The sequence below is a fragment of the Trachurus trachurus genome (genome assembly GCF_905171665.1).
Source record: "Trachurus trachurus genome assembly, chromosome: 13".
NCBI lineage: Eukaryota > Metazoa > Chordata > Actinopteri > Carangiformes > Carangidae > Trachurus > Trachurus trachurus.
The window spans coordinates 8462729-8480452 of record NC_139892.1 but is presented as its reverse complement, the minus strand read 5'-3'; the positions used below and the strand labels follow the sequence as shown (position 1 = coordinate 8480452).

Sequence of the window (17724 nt, the reverse complement as noted above, 5' to 3'; positions counted from 1 at the left end):
GAAAGAAGGGAGGAAGGAAGGAAGTATTGTGGAAAGAAGGAAGGAAAGAAAGATGGAGGGGGGAACAGATTGGTTCAAGGAAGGAAGGAAGGAAGGAAGGAAGGGGAGAAAAATTGTGGAAAGAAGGAAGGGAGAAAGGAAGGAAAGAGGGAAGGGTGGAGGAAGGGAGCAGATTAGGTCAGTTTGACCCAGAAGGACAACAGGACGGTTAAATTCCTTGCATTTCACCGCTACAACAAACTCAACACTTCCTGTGGACGTTTCAGTGGACAGTCTTTATTAATTTCTTAATTGGGCTCCCAAACCAATTGTACAGAAATAAAAATAGCCTTAACTGTATCATTACATATTTATTAACAGTTCTGAAGGCACATATGTGATTTGCACATTAGTGAGTTGGCTCAGGGGTTGCTAAAAAATATGCAGGTGGTCCAGTGGCAGCTACAGCTGCACGGCAGTAGGAAACTTACATGTAGCTCATTTTAAAAGTGGTTTCATTACTAATTACTTTATTACTTTTTACTTAAAGGTATATTGAGTAGGAATTCCTCCCATCTAGCGTTGTGGTTGTATATCGCAAGCAACTCAATCGTATTTTTCATGTTGCATTCACGTGAAATTGGGCAGACGGCAGACGGACGACAGCCGCTGCAGGTAACGGCATAAACAAGCCTCTATGTAAACAAGTGGTCCGTCAGCACGAGGAAAAACAATACACGTGACAATATGTTGTCATGGCGATGTCGTATTGTTTACCTGACCCACGTTTTACCGGCTTTCTCTGGACTTCTGTGACTAAAATGACATCTGGTTTGTTACCGACGGCCGTCTGCCCGACTGCAGGTGAATGCAGCATCAGTGTAACGCTCCATTCCTCCTCACTGCGTTACCACGGTGACTGTTCACAGACGCCACCTCCACCTGAGCCGACAGCTCCGGTGTCTCCGCTGAGTTTCCGTGGTTTCCTACCGTCACGCTGCCACTGAACATAAAAACATGGAGACACCACATGGCAGCAGCACCGAGCTTACCCGCTCCATGGAGATATGAATGATATGAACGGCAAATTCAGAGCTGAAAGGAACACTTCAGTTTGTTGATGGGGGGATTACTGATTAATGAAAAACATACTTTTGAATGAAATAATCGATTTTCGTGAATAGATAACAGGAGAAGTTACACAATGTCCCTTTAACAATGAATGTATATGAAGCTGCATTTTTCTTCAATGAACAATTTGATTATGATTATTTATGGTTCATGTTTTTTCCCTTAAATTAACCTGTTTTTGATCATTATATTAGGTTTTATACTCATGTAAACCTTCCCAGCAGACAGCAGTGACCCAGCTGATGCTTGGTGTTGAGTCTATTGAAGCAGCTCCACCTCAGTGTGTCACAGCTCCTCCTCCTCCTCCTCCTCCTCCTCCTCCACCCGTTCCTCTGAGGTTCCCCTGCATTGATCTCTCCCCGCTCTGCCTTTGATGGCTGAAATTATTCCTCTCAGGTAGCAGCAGCAGCAGCGTTACAGCACAACAGAGTCTCCAACTCCACGTCAACCTAAAATCTATATTTGCATTTATTCTTTATGTTTCTATTCACACAGACTGAACTGAGCTGAGCTGAAGAGAGGAGGGGAAATTCTTTGGTTTCATTTCTCTGAGGTGATGAACAGCTTGAGTTCCTCACCCGTTCAGTTACGAAGCAAAAGTCCATGTGATCCGTCTTAAAAAGGTCCAACAACAGAGTCGATGAAACAGCTTCCTGCTACTGTGGCTGCATACAAGTCCACATTACACCTCTATGACGACGAGGCGGAGACAACACAAGGGCTGCTGGAAAAGGATGCTGCATCTACTGGTGGAGCCAGAAATCCATCAAAGACCTGCTGATTATTGCACTTCTCTTCATCTGAGCGTGGCATTGTGTGGAAAAACCAAAGGAGCAGATGGCTGAAGCTGGGCATAGCTACACTGTACGATGTTTGAAAATCTTGTTGTTAATACTACTACACAATGTACGAGTGAATTGTCTATGATGCACGGCCAAAGCTAATGATACTCACACTGTATCATCAAACACGACTACAGAGCTCACACTGTACGGGTGAAAACGACCCATCGACCTCTGCTGACTGTCCTGCCTATTGACAGCTATATGAATGAATGAATGAATATTTTATTTTCGTGTCATGCCACCACTGTGGCCCATCCCATATGGGATTACAAGACACAATAACAAATACAAAAAAACAAAAACTAGACAGTCCTTCCTGTTGGTGTTACCTGCCACACAGGTGTGACATAAATAAACAATTTCAGATTACTTTCAGTACTCAACAATATATCGCTCTTCGTCTCATTGCCCAAGCCTCTTCAAGAAACAAAGAAAATGCAAAAATATTCAAATAAAAAAGAAGTTTTAGCTTCTCAGCATCGTCCAACCACACAAATTCATTATTTGGATCTACTTTACTAAATAATTTTTGTCTTATAGAGTCATAGAAAGGACAATAGAACACAAAATGCATTTCATTCTCCACTTCTCGGATGTCACATAAGTTACAAATTCTATCATCTTCTGCTGTGCCGACATATCTGCCTGTCTCGATATGAAGACCAAGAATACCAGCTCTCAATTGAGCACACAGGGATCTTTTCTTTTTAGACAAATTATACAAAACATAGTTTTCTGGGCCAAATACCTGTTTTATTTCACAGTAAGTACGCAGCTTTGGTTTACCCCAGATATCAAATGCCCATCTATCTTTACTTTGTTGAAAAATAATTTCTTTTAATACGTTAATCTCAACTTTCTCTTTGTTATAATAATGGTCTTCATATCCAGCTCTCAGCAAGATGTCATATATGTCCCTATCCCAAGCCCCATTGGTCAGAGTGTCCCACTCAAAGATTTTTCTTGCAATCCTGTTACGATTTAATCCTAGTATCCTATTCCATAAACGCACCATATATACACTCCACCGTACCTCATTGGGTTCCCAGCCCATATCTCCCATAACGGCTAGTGTTGGTGTGAATTTATGTACGCCAAGAAAATACCGCATGGCTCTGTTTTGCACAGCCTCACATTTAGGGTACTGTTTGAATCCCCATACTCCTACTACATAATCTAACACTGGACACACACAACTCTGATATAATTTGGAGTAGGTGGAGTACCCAACATCCCTCAGAGTCTTTATTTTAGCTATAACACCCCCTAGTGCCCGATTTGCTGACTCCGCCAGTAGCGATGATCCCTTCATGAAAGTCATATGTTCATCCAAATAGAGACCCAAATATTTGTAGCTTCTTGAATAGTTCAATTTTGACTCTCCAAAATGAAATTGGAAATCACTTGTTTGCTTAACAGGGTTCTTAAAATGCATAATTTCTGTTTTCTTTTCATTTATCAAGAGTCTCCACTTTTTACACCAATCACTTGCACATGTCAACATTCTTTGTAAATCAACCTCTGTTTCTGCCATCAAAATAATGTCATCCGCATATAATAAAATACTAACTTCCTCTCCTCCACATTTTACTCCACAATGCAGATGTTTGATTTGCTCGGCTAGATCGTTAATGTACACAGCAAATAAAGTAGGAGACAGTGCATCTCCTTGCTTGACTCCTGATAGTGTGGGGAACCAGTTGGTATAGGTGTTGTTTACCTTCACACAGGCCTGGGGTGCACTGTAGAGAGAGCAAATGGCCTGATAGAACTTCCCATCTATCCCTATTTTAGCCAGTTTATATGCAAGGAGGTCTCTGTTGATGAAATCAAAGGCTTTCTGAAAGTCAATGAAACATGCATATGTTGATTTGTTTTCCTTAAGTCTATTCCTTACAATAGTGCATACTATATAAATATGATCAATACAAGCTCTGGCTTTACGGAACCCATTCTGCTCCTCTACCAATAATTGTTCTCTTTCCAAATATTCCATTAATCTCTCATTGAGTAAAGATGAATATAATTTATAGACTGTGCTCATTAGACTAATCCCCCTATAATTAAGTGGGACTCTGGGGTCTGTTTTCTGTGATTTTGGTATGGGGCTTATGATGGACTTAAGCCAAACTGATGGTATTATGCTATGTTCAAAACAGTGATAAAATAAATTAAACAAAATTTGAGCTAACTTAGGTGATTTCAACAATTCATTTGGTAAATCATCTATACCTGTAGCTTTGCCTGCCTTTGCCTTATCAATAGCCATCCCCACTTCCCCCATATCAATCTCCACGTTAAGTTCACTATTACTTTGAAAATTAACTTCTAGCATGTCTTTTTCCAGACTACCTTTTAATAAACACATATCTTGTAGGAATCCTTCATCAAATCCTTCCGCGTCATTTTCAAATAAACTAGCAAAATCCTTCTCCCATTTAACCAACACTTGTGTTGTCTCTCTAATTAAATGATCTCCTTCACCCCATATTTCCATTGGGATACATTTTTTACGTTTTGGCCCTAATTTATTTATTTCGCTCCAAAAACGCTGTGGATTTGATGATTGAATTTCCTCCAGATATAGTAGTTGTCCTCTTTGATATCTCCTTTTATACAACCGTAACCTCTTATCAAAAACATGCTGACATTGTCTGAATTTCTCTAGAAGTTGCTGCTTGTCTCCTCTGGCTCCTTTACATCTTAAAAACAACTTTTCTGAGTTATGCATAGAATACCATAAGTCCTGTAACTCCTTGTTCCAATAAGGTTTGCTGTTTTTATATTTTCTCTCTGTTCTCTTATTATAATGCTTGTTCTGTGAGTGTTTTCCCATTTCATCATACACCAACTGACAAAAATCTTCATACCATCCATCTAATAATTCTTGTGTTTCAAAACATAGGTTCTGCTTATCTGCCAGAGCCATCAGCTCCCTGTGACTCTTATCAGAACAAAAAAAATCATTTGGTAATTTTCTGCTTATCCCTCTTTTACATTGTTTTGGTTGATCACTCCCCCTCTCTACATCTAACCTAATCCCTTCCCCAACAGTGAAATTCAATTTTAACAGAGAGTGGTCAGGCAATTTACTACGTTCTCCCACAAGGTCCATACAACCTATTACTTCTACCATTTGGTTCGCTGTTATCACTTCAAACATGTTGCATGTTCTCAAACATTCATAAGAAGTTGCTATATAATCTACAACTGCCTTACCCCTTCTAGATACCGAGGTATAGTTATCATTAAGTGGACATATTCTCCCATTTACGAGACACATTTTAGAATCTTTAAGAAATTCTATAAATGCTTCTCCATGTTTATTTACCACCTCTTCTAGGGCGGCTCTCCTTGGTACCTCATCTATTTCCATAACATAATCTTCTAAATTACCCACCCTACTGTTTACATCTCCACATAGATATATAGCATCCACAGCTGAATATAAATAAATCAAACTCAGTAAATAACCAAAAAAGCTGGATGCATCTCTTCCCCATGTAGATGTCTCAGGTGGGAGGTAACATGAGAAAATAATAAAACAATATTGTGAAGACAAACTAGTAAACTGTAGTCCAAGGATTCCGTCCACATCTTTACTTATTACTTTTATTTCATAGAGAGTTAGTAAGTCACACTTGACACAAATACCTACGCCCCCTGAGCCCCTGGGTGCTTTAACATGCTTCTCTCTGTTGTTACCATACCAGATGTACCCCTCAATGTCAATAGAACCCTCTCCAATCAGATGTGTTTCATTCAGTGAGATTACATCTGGTTTTAGGTGATTTAAAATCACAGTTCTCAACTCACAGTTGTTTTCAGTCCATCCGTTGACATTCCAGTGAATTAAAGATAGATTTAAGTCAACCTGTGTAGTTGTGGATGCAGCTCAGTCCTCTCCTCCTCTCTCCTCCTCTCGGTGCCTGCCGCTGTGTCCTCCGCCCGCTGCAACACGTTCCGAATCCCGTCTCACCAGTCGGCCGTTCCCTGTAATGAAGAAGTCTTTTCCAGAAGGCATCTCTCCCAGGATGGTTTTGAAGTTGAGATCGATCAGGCGCTCCGTGTGTGATTTAGCGGATCTAATATAGACCCCGCGGAACATCTCACTATGCTTCAGCTCCTTCTTTTGCCTCAGCACTGTCACCTTCTCCTTTGTTGTGTTCAGTTCCACCTTTATCAGCCCCGGGCCCCGTCCTCTCGGTGCTAGGCGCTGCACAGCCACGGCTGTCGGTACCGGGTCGCATTTCAGTCCCTCTGCCAGCAGCCGTCTCACTCGCCGCATCAAGTCCTCGCCGTCTTCAAAGGGGAGGCCCGAGATAATGATGGAAACATCAGGGTCAAACTCGGCCCGTTTAACTTTCTTGTTGAAGTTGGTTTCCATTCTGTCGATTCTCGCTGTCACATGTCCTATTTCCGTATCCACGTTGGCCAGAATTTCCGAGTGCCTCCTTTGCAACTCTGCTTTCATGTCCGCTTGATTTTGCGTAATCAGTTCAACCATTGAGTCTCGCATATTGTTGATTTTACCAACCATCGAGTCCCGCATGCTGTTGATTCTGCCATCCAGCTGTTTTTCCAGAGATGAATGCATCTTCTCTATTCGGTCTCTGAATGTTTTCTCCAAGGAGCAACGCGTCTCCTCCATTTTCTCATTGAGTTTTTTCAACTCTTCCATGACCGACGTCTCAGAAGTTTTTGCGCTCCTAAGTTCTCTACTGTTGTCCGTCATGCTTGGCGCTTAGTTAGACGTCAATTTAGTTTTGCTTTCTCAATTTATCTTAATTTGTTGTCTCAATTTGTTTGGAGCACGCCGCGAGGTGTGTCTCCCTCTCACCCGGAACAGGAAGTCCTCTCCGGAACAGGAAGTCCTATAAATAAAGATTCATTTGAAGGCTCTGGCGCCAGTTTGTTTATTAGCAACCAAGCTAACGAAGCAGAAGAAGGTTGTTCTGTTGATTGCACTGTGCGTAAGCCTTTGTTGGCCGACCAAAATTTTGGACATGCACTGCAAAAACTCAAAATCTTACCATGAATATTTGTCTTATTTCAAGCACACTTGCAAACTGGTCACTTTTTGGCTATACAGTCACATTTTTTTTATGTCAACCAGGGTAGTAGAAGTGAATGAAGAGGGTTTTAGTTTTGTATGTTGTCACCTTTTTCACTTCTCCAGAGTTTGTAGGTCTGTCTAGTCAAAACAAATCTCATAATACCTAAAATAAGACTCATCACATTTTTAGACACTTTTTTTTAAAAACGTATTTTTCACTTGAAATAAGTAGAAAAATCTGATAGTGGAGCAAGTTTTTCTTTCTTATTACAAGCACAAAAAACTTGCTTTCACTGGCAGATTTTTCTACTTATTTCAAGTGAAAATTTGTTTGAAACAAGTGAAAATGTCTTGTTTTAAGTGGAAAGAGATTAGTTCTGACTAGAAATGAGACATTTTGACAAGAAATAAGAGATAAGACAGTGTGTCAGAATTCATCAGACCGTATGACGATAAGGTCGGACTAAACAAAACACAACTCCGCCCACACCAGTACATCTTTCCCAGAATGAGGGAATAAATTAGTTCCATAAAATGCTTCTTTATAAAAGAAAAATAGATACGTGTATTTATATCACTGTACACCTTATCAACAATTTTAGCCCAATTTTGACCTGATTTCTGAGAAATAGTCTCAAAAATTAGGGTAAAGTCATACAGTGTAGCCGTCTTTACAAAAGCTCCTCCATCAGACCTCATTATTACACCACCATGTTTACGCCCGTGCCAATCGTCTGTCTTCACCCCATCGTCTCCTCTTCCTGATCTCCTCAGCTGTCCAGATGTCTCCTTGTATCTCTGAGGTCTATATCTGTAGCATGAGAGCATGAGAGCTGCCCGGAGCAGCGATTGGCTGCTATACAAAATGGATTATTCAGCTAATTTCCCCCCCTGTGGCTCTTCTGTTCAGGCCTCTCTTATGAGAGCTCCATGCTGTTTAAATGACACTGTAGCTACCGCCACCACTAAGAGCTGCACTCTCACAGCCGCTTGTTACCTCGAGCAGCTGCCGAAAAAAAAGAAAAAAAAAAAACTCCAACTGGGAGAAACCAGAAAGTACAAGACCCGACAGAACAGGAAGGCAAAACAGGACACAGAGGTCACACTGACCTTTACCTGACTCACTGGTTCTGACCTTCTTTTTTTAAAAGCTTCATCAATTTAAAGCATTTATCAAAAAAGGAGTAAATTTAGATTACTGACAACTCAAGTAGCATTAAACCTCACTGCAGATCATTTTCCAGAACTTTCATCTATCCGTGCATTTCTTTGTTAATGTGAACATCTTCAAACCTCATTGTCTGTGCAGCAGCAGTTAATCATGTCTGTATTATTGTAACCATGACAACACACTGAGATGCTCTTGCTTTTAATTCAATCTTACTCTTATATAATTTTTTGTATTTTGTATTTTATCTTATCACCATTATCGTATGATTTTTTTTTTTTATCTTCAAGGGATATTTCAACATTTTGACAATTTGGCCTATTGCCATAATCCCTATAGTCATATCAGTAGGTTTGTTACCTTTAATTGTCGGTGAAAGCTATTTTTAGAACGGCAGAGCAGAGCCGCGAGCTGCTCAGAGCGACGCTACGGAGGCTCGTGGGATTTCTCTCATCAAACTCATCAAATACACAATCCAACAACTCCACAACACTCTGGTGGACAAGTTGTGACCTGCACATTCACCACGCTATGAGATAATAACACAACGTTACCAGACAGAGTTGTTTTAGAGGGAAATACAGAGACTGCTTGATGAAAAACTGTCCTTGAAGACAACGCGCATCAGCTGTTTTGCAGGAATCTGCCTCTAAAACAACTCTGTGTGGTAACGTTGTGTTATTATCTCATAGCGTGGTGAATGTGCAGGTCACAACTTGTCCACCAGAGTGTTTGGAGTTGTTGGATTGTGTATTTGATGAGTTTGATGAGGGAAACCAAGAAATCCCACGAGCCTCCGTAGCATAGCTCTGAGCAGCTCACGGCTCTGCTCCGCCGTTCTAAAAATAGCTTGCAGCAACAATTAAAGGTACATTTCTGCTACTTGGTGTTAGCATAAAAAAAACAGAAACAACATTAGAAATGTTGTGGGTGTTCCTTACAAAGAGAGCTACTACACTGCGCTCCACAAACAAACAAACAAACAGCTGTATGTCCTGCTCACCGGTCATCGTCCTCGGCCAGCGCCACCTTCTCGAAGTGAACGTGGAGCCTCTGGCCCTCGGGGGCCTCCAGGAGCCAGTGGCAGGTCAAGTTGTTGCTGTAGTTGCTGGGGAAACCAGGAGAGATGAGTCGACCGACTGTGACGTTCCTGATCAAACCACCGCAGGCCGCTGGGAAGAAACCAAATAACACTGTGAGCTTTTTTTTAATTCACACTCAATTTCAGTTCAATCACATTCACAAACTAGTGTGAGAGCGTCCCGTCAGCGCCGGCCTGCTGATCACAGTGGAAGCTTATTTACCTGAATTAAACTGGAAGACGAAGAGGAAATAACCTGTTCGCTGCTTTAAAACGTGTAATTACAGACTCTGAACTGTTTTTTATTTGATGTAATTCTTCAAATTGGATGAATATCACATTAATTTGACTCTAAGTGGGTCTGAGGGACTCGGAGATTCAATTCAAGACGTTTGGTTTTAAATCTTAAAGAGTGGAAAAGGTCAAAACAATCATCTGTTTATTTTTCATGAAGAGAACAAAGAAATGAAACATTGCAGATACGGCCAGGGAAATGTATCTACAACTACAAGAAGGTGTGTGTGTGTGTGTGTGTGTGTGTGTGTGTGTTTCCCAGCTGATCAGGTCAAGGTTACTCATGCAGACAAAGCTTAATTAAAGCAGAACAGGAAGAGTAAACCCAGTGGCATCCTGCCCAGCCTTCAGTAATCACACCTCAATACACCTGCTTTACGCTCTGACACACACAAACACACACACAAACACACATACAATCAAGATGGCAGAGATACAGACGCACAGCCGCACAAACTCAGTCTTAGAAATTGCTTTCAGAGGCACATTCTCCCTGCGCTGCCTGCGATCTGAGTGGTCAGGAGCGAAATTGTCACTTTTTATTCATCAGCCGACCTCGTGGGAGCAGATAAAGAAAAGAAAAAACATCTATCATCCACACTCGCGCGCCGGCCCGAGTCCAGGTCCGTCTGTCTCTGTGGCTGTCATGCAAAGGACCTGAGGGTCCAACAGATAAGTCCTGGCTGCTGCAGGAACGTTGTTACTATTGATGGGAACCGTGTGAAAAACTGAAGCTGAGAGAAAAAAAACCCCTATAGAAATATGAAAAAAAAAGCTTTAAAGGCTGGGTTTGCTACAACTATGGTTCACCAATGCTAACAGCTAATAATGCTAATATTTTAAATAATTAAAAAAGTAAATATGTAATTTTAGACACATCATTTACCCAAGAATAATATCAAAGCATACTCATATAATACGATCAATACCTATGCTGGAGATAATGCTAATGCATAAAAGAGATAAGACATTCTGTGGTTTTTAATTCATTTGATTTAATTGAAAAACAACCAATTCTAATTATGTGAGTGGTGTTTATGCTAATAATGAAGGTTAATGGTTTAATAATTTCATCTTCTGATTATTATTAAATGCATTAACCAGTATAAGGCAAGGCAATTTTATTTGTATAGGCCATTTTTACAAACAGTTTGTCCTAAAGGGCTTTACATGGCATCATAACAACATCCTCTGCCCTTAGACCCTCACATCGACTGAGGAAAAACTCATGATCAAATAATAATCATTTAAGAATAATTGTTATTAGCATTATTAGTAACTGGAATGAAAAATAATCACTTATTTTATGTCTTTTTATAAATAACCATACAATATATTTGGCCCCTAGACTTTGTTATTATAGCAGAGCATTAATATTTGATTTGTAATATCATAGTAACGTGAAGTAGAAAGTTTTAGTTGGTGTATTAGTCTGATTCAAAGGATTTAATTTTTCTTCTCTCATTATTTAGGATATTTCATAAAAAGATACGTTTAATAATGAACAATATCATGATAAATATTAAATGCAGATTACAAATGTTTTGACCTGAACTGTATCTAAATGAGAAAAGATAATTAAAGAATTTGATTAACAGACTGTGTAGGAACATTATCATTATAATTATTATTAATATTAATATCATCATTATTATTAGAGAGGACGTTCCTGAGGAGGTTCTGCTCACCGAGGCAGTGCGGCTCCTTCCCGCTCCAGTAGGGGGTGCTGGCATTGCGGCAGCTCAGCACGCCGGTGCCTTGGAGCTGGTAGCCGGTCAGACAGGAGAAGAAGGCCTCGCCGCCCGAGTGCAGACTGGTGACGGACACGTCGCCGTAGAGAGGACGCTGGGGGAAGACGCAGCTGAGGACGAAGACTGTGGAGACACAGAGGGAAGTGACGTGAGTTTAAGGAGGAACTTGTTTTGTTTTTTGTTTTTCGGGTCAAAGGTCAAAGTGACAGAAGCGGCTCCTCCTCATGATTTTACTGTGAGAGAGTGAGACCAGAACGGAATTAAATAAATTAAATAACCAAAGAATAACAAAGGAAACTGCCTGAAAAAAACACACAACCTGTTCTGGATCGACTTCCTTGGTTAATGAAGTAAAATGCGGAAAAAGGATCAAGTTTTCATTCACTAATTATGTTAATACAACTGTTTACATCACATCCTCTATATACACACTCACAAAAATATTCAAGAAAGAAAAACATACAAACAAAAAGTAAAACCCCCCCAAAAAACGTTTTATTCACTATAATCCAACACTCAAACACTCTCTCTATAAAAACTACATTATAAGGCATTAGTCAACCATAAATGTATATTATTTACTATGTAAATATTTTACACATTTATACATTTTTAACTCTGGATTTTTAATTAGGAAACTCATCAATAATGTGTTTAACTATCATTATGTGATATCAAAGACAAAGGACTTATTTAAAAGATGTCAGACATGTACTAATGGTCAGCCAGTCAATCAATAGATATTGTATTATAGATGAGCTTATTATTCCAGAGTTAAACATTTATTACTGTGTCAATACATTTATGGAAAGAGCTCTCTTCTGATTGGCTGATTGAGTGATGCAATAAAAATAGAGCAGATTTCAGAATAAAACATTCAGCGAAACCAAAATCTGCAAAGTGTTGGATGTATGGTGGGTCCAGGTGGTGGGCGGAGCTTTGTTGTGACATCACAAAGTGACAGGAAGTCCTGACGGCTGGTTTTAAGGCTCAGTTTCTGAATACAGGCTGTGTGCATTTCTCTGTGGACTGAGGCTTTGATACTTTCACAGTATTAATATAGAACCTAGAGCTGCTTTATAATCACACTACACATGGACATCTACCTTTATACTGTATGGAGCTTTAATACAAACATCTACCTTTGTACCGTATGGAGCTTTAATACAAACATCTACCTTTATACTGTATGGAGCTTTAACACAAACATCTACCTTTATACTGTATGGAGCCTTTATAACTTGTATGTCCGTGATCTAGAACCTAGAGCTAACCAATAATCAAAAAGGAAATCCCACTTTATACACTACTTGACCTTTAAATGTTGAATCTTGGACCTTATTTTTCTGCCACTGTCAGATAATACAGTATATATACAGTATATATGTATATACATATATATTTGATGATATTCAATATTGAATGAAGCCGTCTGCCTCAACAGAGGTAAAAAAAAAAACAACAACAACAAATGTCGAGTGGAAAATACACAGTGACATTTAGTGTGTCGGTCGGTGTCCCCCTGTGGATACCACCTGCAGGATCTGTGAGGTAACAGTTACAAACACACAAAATCTCATACACTCTCACACACACGTAGACAAAAACCTGTCACATCGGTGTGTGGGTGTGTAGATGTGTGTGTGCGCGCGTGTGTGTGTGTGTGTGTGTGTGTGTGTGTGTGTGTGTGTGGGACGAGTCCAAGCTGCGTCTCGGGTGACCGGTTAACTAACTGACGTATTTTTTATTGCCAATGATCCGTCTTGCCTCGGCCTCCTGGTGTTGGGCCAAACAAATTAATAATATATTTCTGCTAAAGTCTCTGATCCATCTCGCTGTAATTGTCCCAGTTTTATTGTGAGTCCGTGCGTGGCTGGCTGCTATCGATTCTGTCTGTTGGGGACGGCAGCGCAGCGCCGAGGCCTCAGGCGGGGAAATATGTAGGGAGATTAAACAGGCCAATAAATGACAACCTCTGACCCAACGCTCTGTTAGTGTTGAGGGATGATGCCGGCGCTGCAGTGTCTCAGGCAAATAGAGATAAGAAGAGCAGCGTTGGTCTTTATAGTATTTCTCATTAGAGCATCATCTTGGACTCATGGTGCCGTCGTCGTCGCCGCTACAGCAGCCGGAGCCGGAGATGCGTCCGATCGCTCCCTGAGCTGGTCATTACCATGCTCTGCTGTAGCTATTAATATCCAGGCCAACCAAAAAAAAAAAACACGATGAAACTCACATGCAGGCGGCTCGCTGGAGACCAGAGAGGAGATAAAAGAGCCATCATGGTAAAGTAGCATTGTGGTATCATAGCACTGTGAGCGCTAACAGGGAGTTTTCACAGTGACAAATTGCCTCGGAGCGGAAAAATGCCGCTTTGTGCTGCATCACTTTGTCTTGTCTTCTCGGACCTCGTGGCCATTTATCAAGTTTTGGTTTTAATGAAAGGTTATTGATAAGCTCTGCAGTTGTTTCTCTCTTTCTCTTTCTTTCTCAGAGTCTGGAGGAGACCGGGGGCCAACCTCGCTCTGGTCCGGTCCGTTGTTGTTGTGTTGAGAGATGAAATATAAAAGCTGAAGACGAACACAATGAACAGAAGTGAATGAAGATATAAAAATAACCCCGGTGAACCGGCGCTGACTGTCGCAGTAATTGGAGCCGAGGTTCAACAACAGGGTTCCTCTTCTACCAGATCTAACGGTGGCTCCTCCTGACGCAACAAATATCAAAGTGAGGAGGAGAAGTACGGTGGCCCGGAGAGGCCAACACAAAACACATGCAAACAAACAAACAAATTCAGGAAACGTCTTCATCGCCCTGACGACACATGAGCTGCAAAAATCAAAAACGCCAGACACACAGGAAGTGTTTCCAGGGGAACCTGAGGAGTCATGAACCAACTCACTGAGGGAGTTTTGAACCAAACATCTTTGTGTCCCCTTTGTGTTTAGACTATTTACAGCTTGTGTGTTGTTGTTGTCAAACTCTGGGCCACCGTAGGAAACACACAGACAGAAGTGTGCTCCTGTGTGTGTGAGAGGGGAAATAACAAAAGAAAACAGAAACGTTACATCAAACTTCATGTTCAACCTCACATGACCTTTTTATTCATTTTTCATTCTTTAATTTTAGCTTTTGTAAATTGATTATTGAGATTATTCTCTACGTGCAGCTGAATCCAAACTGTTTAAATCTGGACCAGAACTCCGTCTCATCCGTCCGTTCATAATCCTGACATCAGCAGGTCTGACCAATCAGCCGTCTGGAGCCAGAAAAACAAACAGAGATTTGACTGCCCATCATAATTTAAAGGGATAGTTCAACATTTTAGCAAATTGGCCCATTGTCATAATCCCTATAGTTGTACAGAGTTGTTTTAGAGGTTTTTCATCAAGCAGTCTCTGTATTTCCCTCTAAAACAACTCAGTCTGGTAACGTTGTGTTATTATCTCATAGCGTGGTGAATGTGCAGGTCACAACTTGTCCACCAGAGCGTTTTGGAGTTGTTGGATTGTGTATTTGATGAGTTTGATGAGGGAAACCAAGAAATCCCATTAGCCTCCGTAGCGTAGCTCTGAGCAGCTCACGGCTCTGCTCCGCCGTTCTAAAAATAGCTTGCACCGACAATTAAAGGTAACAAACCTACTGCTATGACTATAGGGATTATGGCGATGTTTTATCTTTTGTAAAAGATTGTTTCTCATCAGTGCAGAGCATTAAAACAGGTGCAAATTAACACAATGACTTTAAATCTAAAATACAAGAACTGAAACTCAAATAAGCGATCCCAAACTTTCATCAAAGTGCAGCAGGTGCCCGTTCACAGGCAGATCGGACTAAAAACTGAGTCACTTGACAGGTGAAGAACTGTCTGGTCCTGAGTATCGATCTGAATCTGTCAGTAAATGATCCAAACTGTGCAGCCACAGTCGCTGCTGCAGCGTGAACATGAGGTTTAACGTCCTGCAGGTCTGAGCTCTGTTGACAGACGAGCTGGAGACGATCCATCAGCAACATTAATCTCATTAGGACATTATGTGTTGAAAACTGAGTTAGCTGCTTGATGGGCGACACAAATTAAAACTCCAGTTACTTCTAAAGAGTTCACAGTGCATGATTCAACAGATCAACGTCTGTTAAAGGTGTCAGAGCGAAGTGAGTCACATATCCAACACAACACGATGTGTCAGCGACGCCTCGAGGAACTGCTTCAAACAGGGAACAGACAGGTCAAAGGTCAGAGTCAGAATGACTGACGTGACCGCCTCCAGTCACAAACATTCACTCAACGATGAACTGATTTTAATTTGGTGGTAAAAGGTTGAAGGTTAAGGTCACTGTGAACTCAGAAAACACACGTTGGACCATAACTCACAGATTCATACAATATTCATGATGCACTGTGACTCAAACGTCAATGAAGAGAAACGCACAGAGCCTGCAGCCGCCAGGACTTCCTGTGACTTTGTGATGTCACAACGAAGCAGCCACCGCCCACAAACCGGCCACAAACGGCAGAAGAGTAAAACACTGGATCTTTTAGTGTCAGATTTATCTTTCTGTTTTAATTTGTGGATTTTACCCGCTGCTGCCTGAGCCGTAACATCTCTGCGGTTCTCATCAGCGCTTCAGGAGGATGAACGACTGTTTCATCTGCTGCTCCTGAGCCGCTAAACCAACACGAGCCCCAGACCGGCCGTAATCCAGCTCTGTACGACCGCTGTGAGGAAAACGCCGGCCTCCGCTGCCTCTAATCAGACCTCGTGGACGCGAGCCCGGATCACACACGGGGCGTTTGATGGTTTCCCTGTAGCAATAGCCGATGCAAATTGAATAATATTTATTCCGCGGCCGCATTGTGATGCAGCTTTCATGTGGAATTGCTCTGCGAGGATCAAACTTCATCTTTAATCTCATTCGGTCCCTGGAAGTATTTATTTCTGCTGACCGTTGGAGTGGCGTTGGCTGCGCCGAGTCGACAGAGTCTGCAGAGATTAATGCAGTTCCGGCATCCGGCTTCAGGACTTCGCTCCGGAGCAGCTGCACGGCAAAAGACCTCAGGCTTATTCTGACTGTATCATGCTTCATTTATGGTACATATGCTATAATTGTCTGAGAAGGTCACTGAGTCACAGAGGCAAATGTCACACTATATATATAAATATATAAAGATAAATATATATATATGGGCTGCATTAGAAATTTTGCTGGATGGTCGAGGTGAAACCTTTGGTGACCCCAACTGAGCTTTTATTTTGAAATGCTATTGATGCAGACTTCCCCAATGCACCATGGGAATTTACTTCACACATAGAATGGTGACAGAGAATGTTTGTTTTACTTGTCGGGACAAGTCGGCCATGGTTTTATGCGATCTGTCAGAAAACAGTCACCCAATCAGAAGAGAGGATCAGAGCCTCCTCCTCCTCCTCCTCTTCTGATTGGCTGACACCGATCTCCAGAGAGAAGCTGAGAGAGGAGATAGGAAACTACGCTGAGATGGTTTTTAGATCTTCTCAAGGATCAATCCTTCAAAATAAAAGCTAAATATCCGATCTTTGAAATAGCTGTTACTACTACAACACACATGTAGCTTAACGTGCACATGACCTTTAATTGTTTTAGTGAGGATGTTAATGTAAAACAAGGCGTCATGTTTGTTCCTGTTTGGATAAAAGTGAAGTCTGAATTTTTGATTTGACCTTGTCATCAAGATATTAAAGGGATAGTTCACCCAAAATTCAAATTTCACTCATTATCTACTCACCCTCATGTCGACTAAGGGCTGGGAAATCCGTTCCTTCTCTGAGTTACGGGGGGGTCCGCGTAGCAGTATTTGTCCATAATGGTTGTGAATGGTGCTCACTTTTCTTCGTCCAAAAAGACACACCAAAAAACATCCAAATACCTCCATGCTGCTCGTCTGTAATGTCCCTCTTGTATTGAAGCCCCTACATGAGAAATTGTTCCGCCGGTCGACACAGGAAGAGCAGTGAACTGAGACACTGGGAGCTTCCGCTACAAACAAGCTTAAAATATAGACTAGGGACATTACAGACGAGCAGTATGGAGGTATTTTGATGTTTTTTGGTGTGTCTTTTTGGACGAAGAAAAGTGAGCCCCATTCACAATCATTATATGGACAAATACTGCTGCGTGGACCCCCCCCCCCCCCCCCCCCCCCCCCCCCCCCCGTAACTCAGAGAAGGCACGAAGGACTCTGAAAATTCTCCCAGCCCTTAGTCGACATGAAAGTGAGTAGATAATGAGTGAAATTTGAATTTTGGGTGAACTATCCCTTTAAACAAAAACATCAAATTACTTTCATTTTAATCTCTAGGCAATTGAATCAAGTCAACTGGACCTAGTTTTGCACTAAGACTAGACTAACCAGTCTAGACTTAGACTTGGATAAGGGGTGA

The 17724-nt window shown here is 41.3% G+C and overlaps 1 protein-coding gene across 1 annotated transcript in view; it reads right to left on the bottom strand.

The window, feature by feature from the left end:
* sez6b (seizure related 6 homolog b) overlaps positions 1-17724 on the bottom strand; it is a gene marked incomplete at its 3' end in the record, with an annotated part of 127785 nt that overhangs the window by 38479 nt on the left and 71582 nt on the right. The window contains exons 4-5 of the mRNA XM_083984894.1: positions 11243-11428; positions 9183-9351 (exon numbers count right to left, since the gene is read on the bottom strand). Of these exons, the coding sequence (XP_083841020.1) occupies positions 9183-9351; positions 11243-11428 (355 nt within the window). The remainder of the gene's footprint in view (positions 1-9182; positions 9352-11242; positions 11429-17724) is intronic.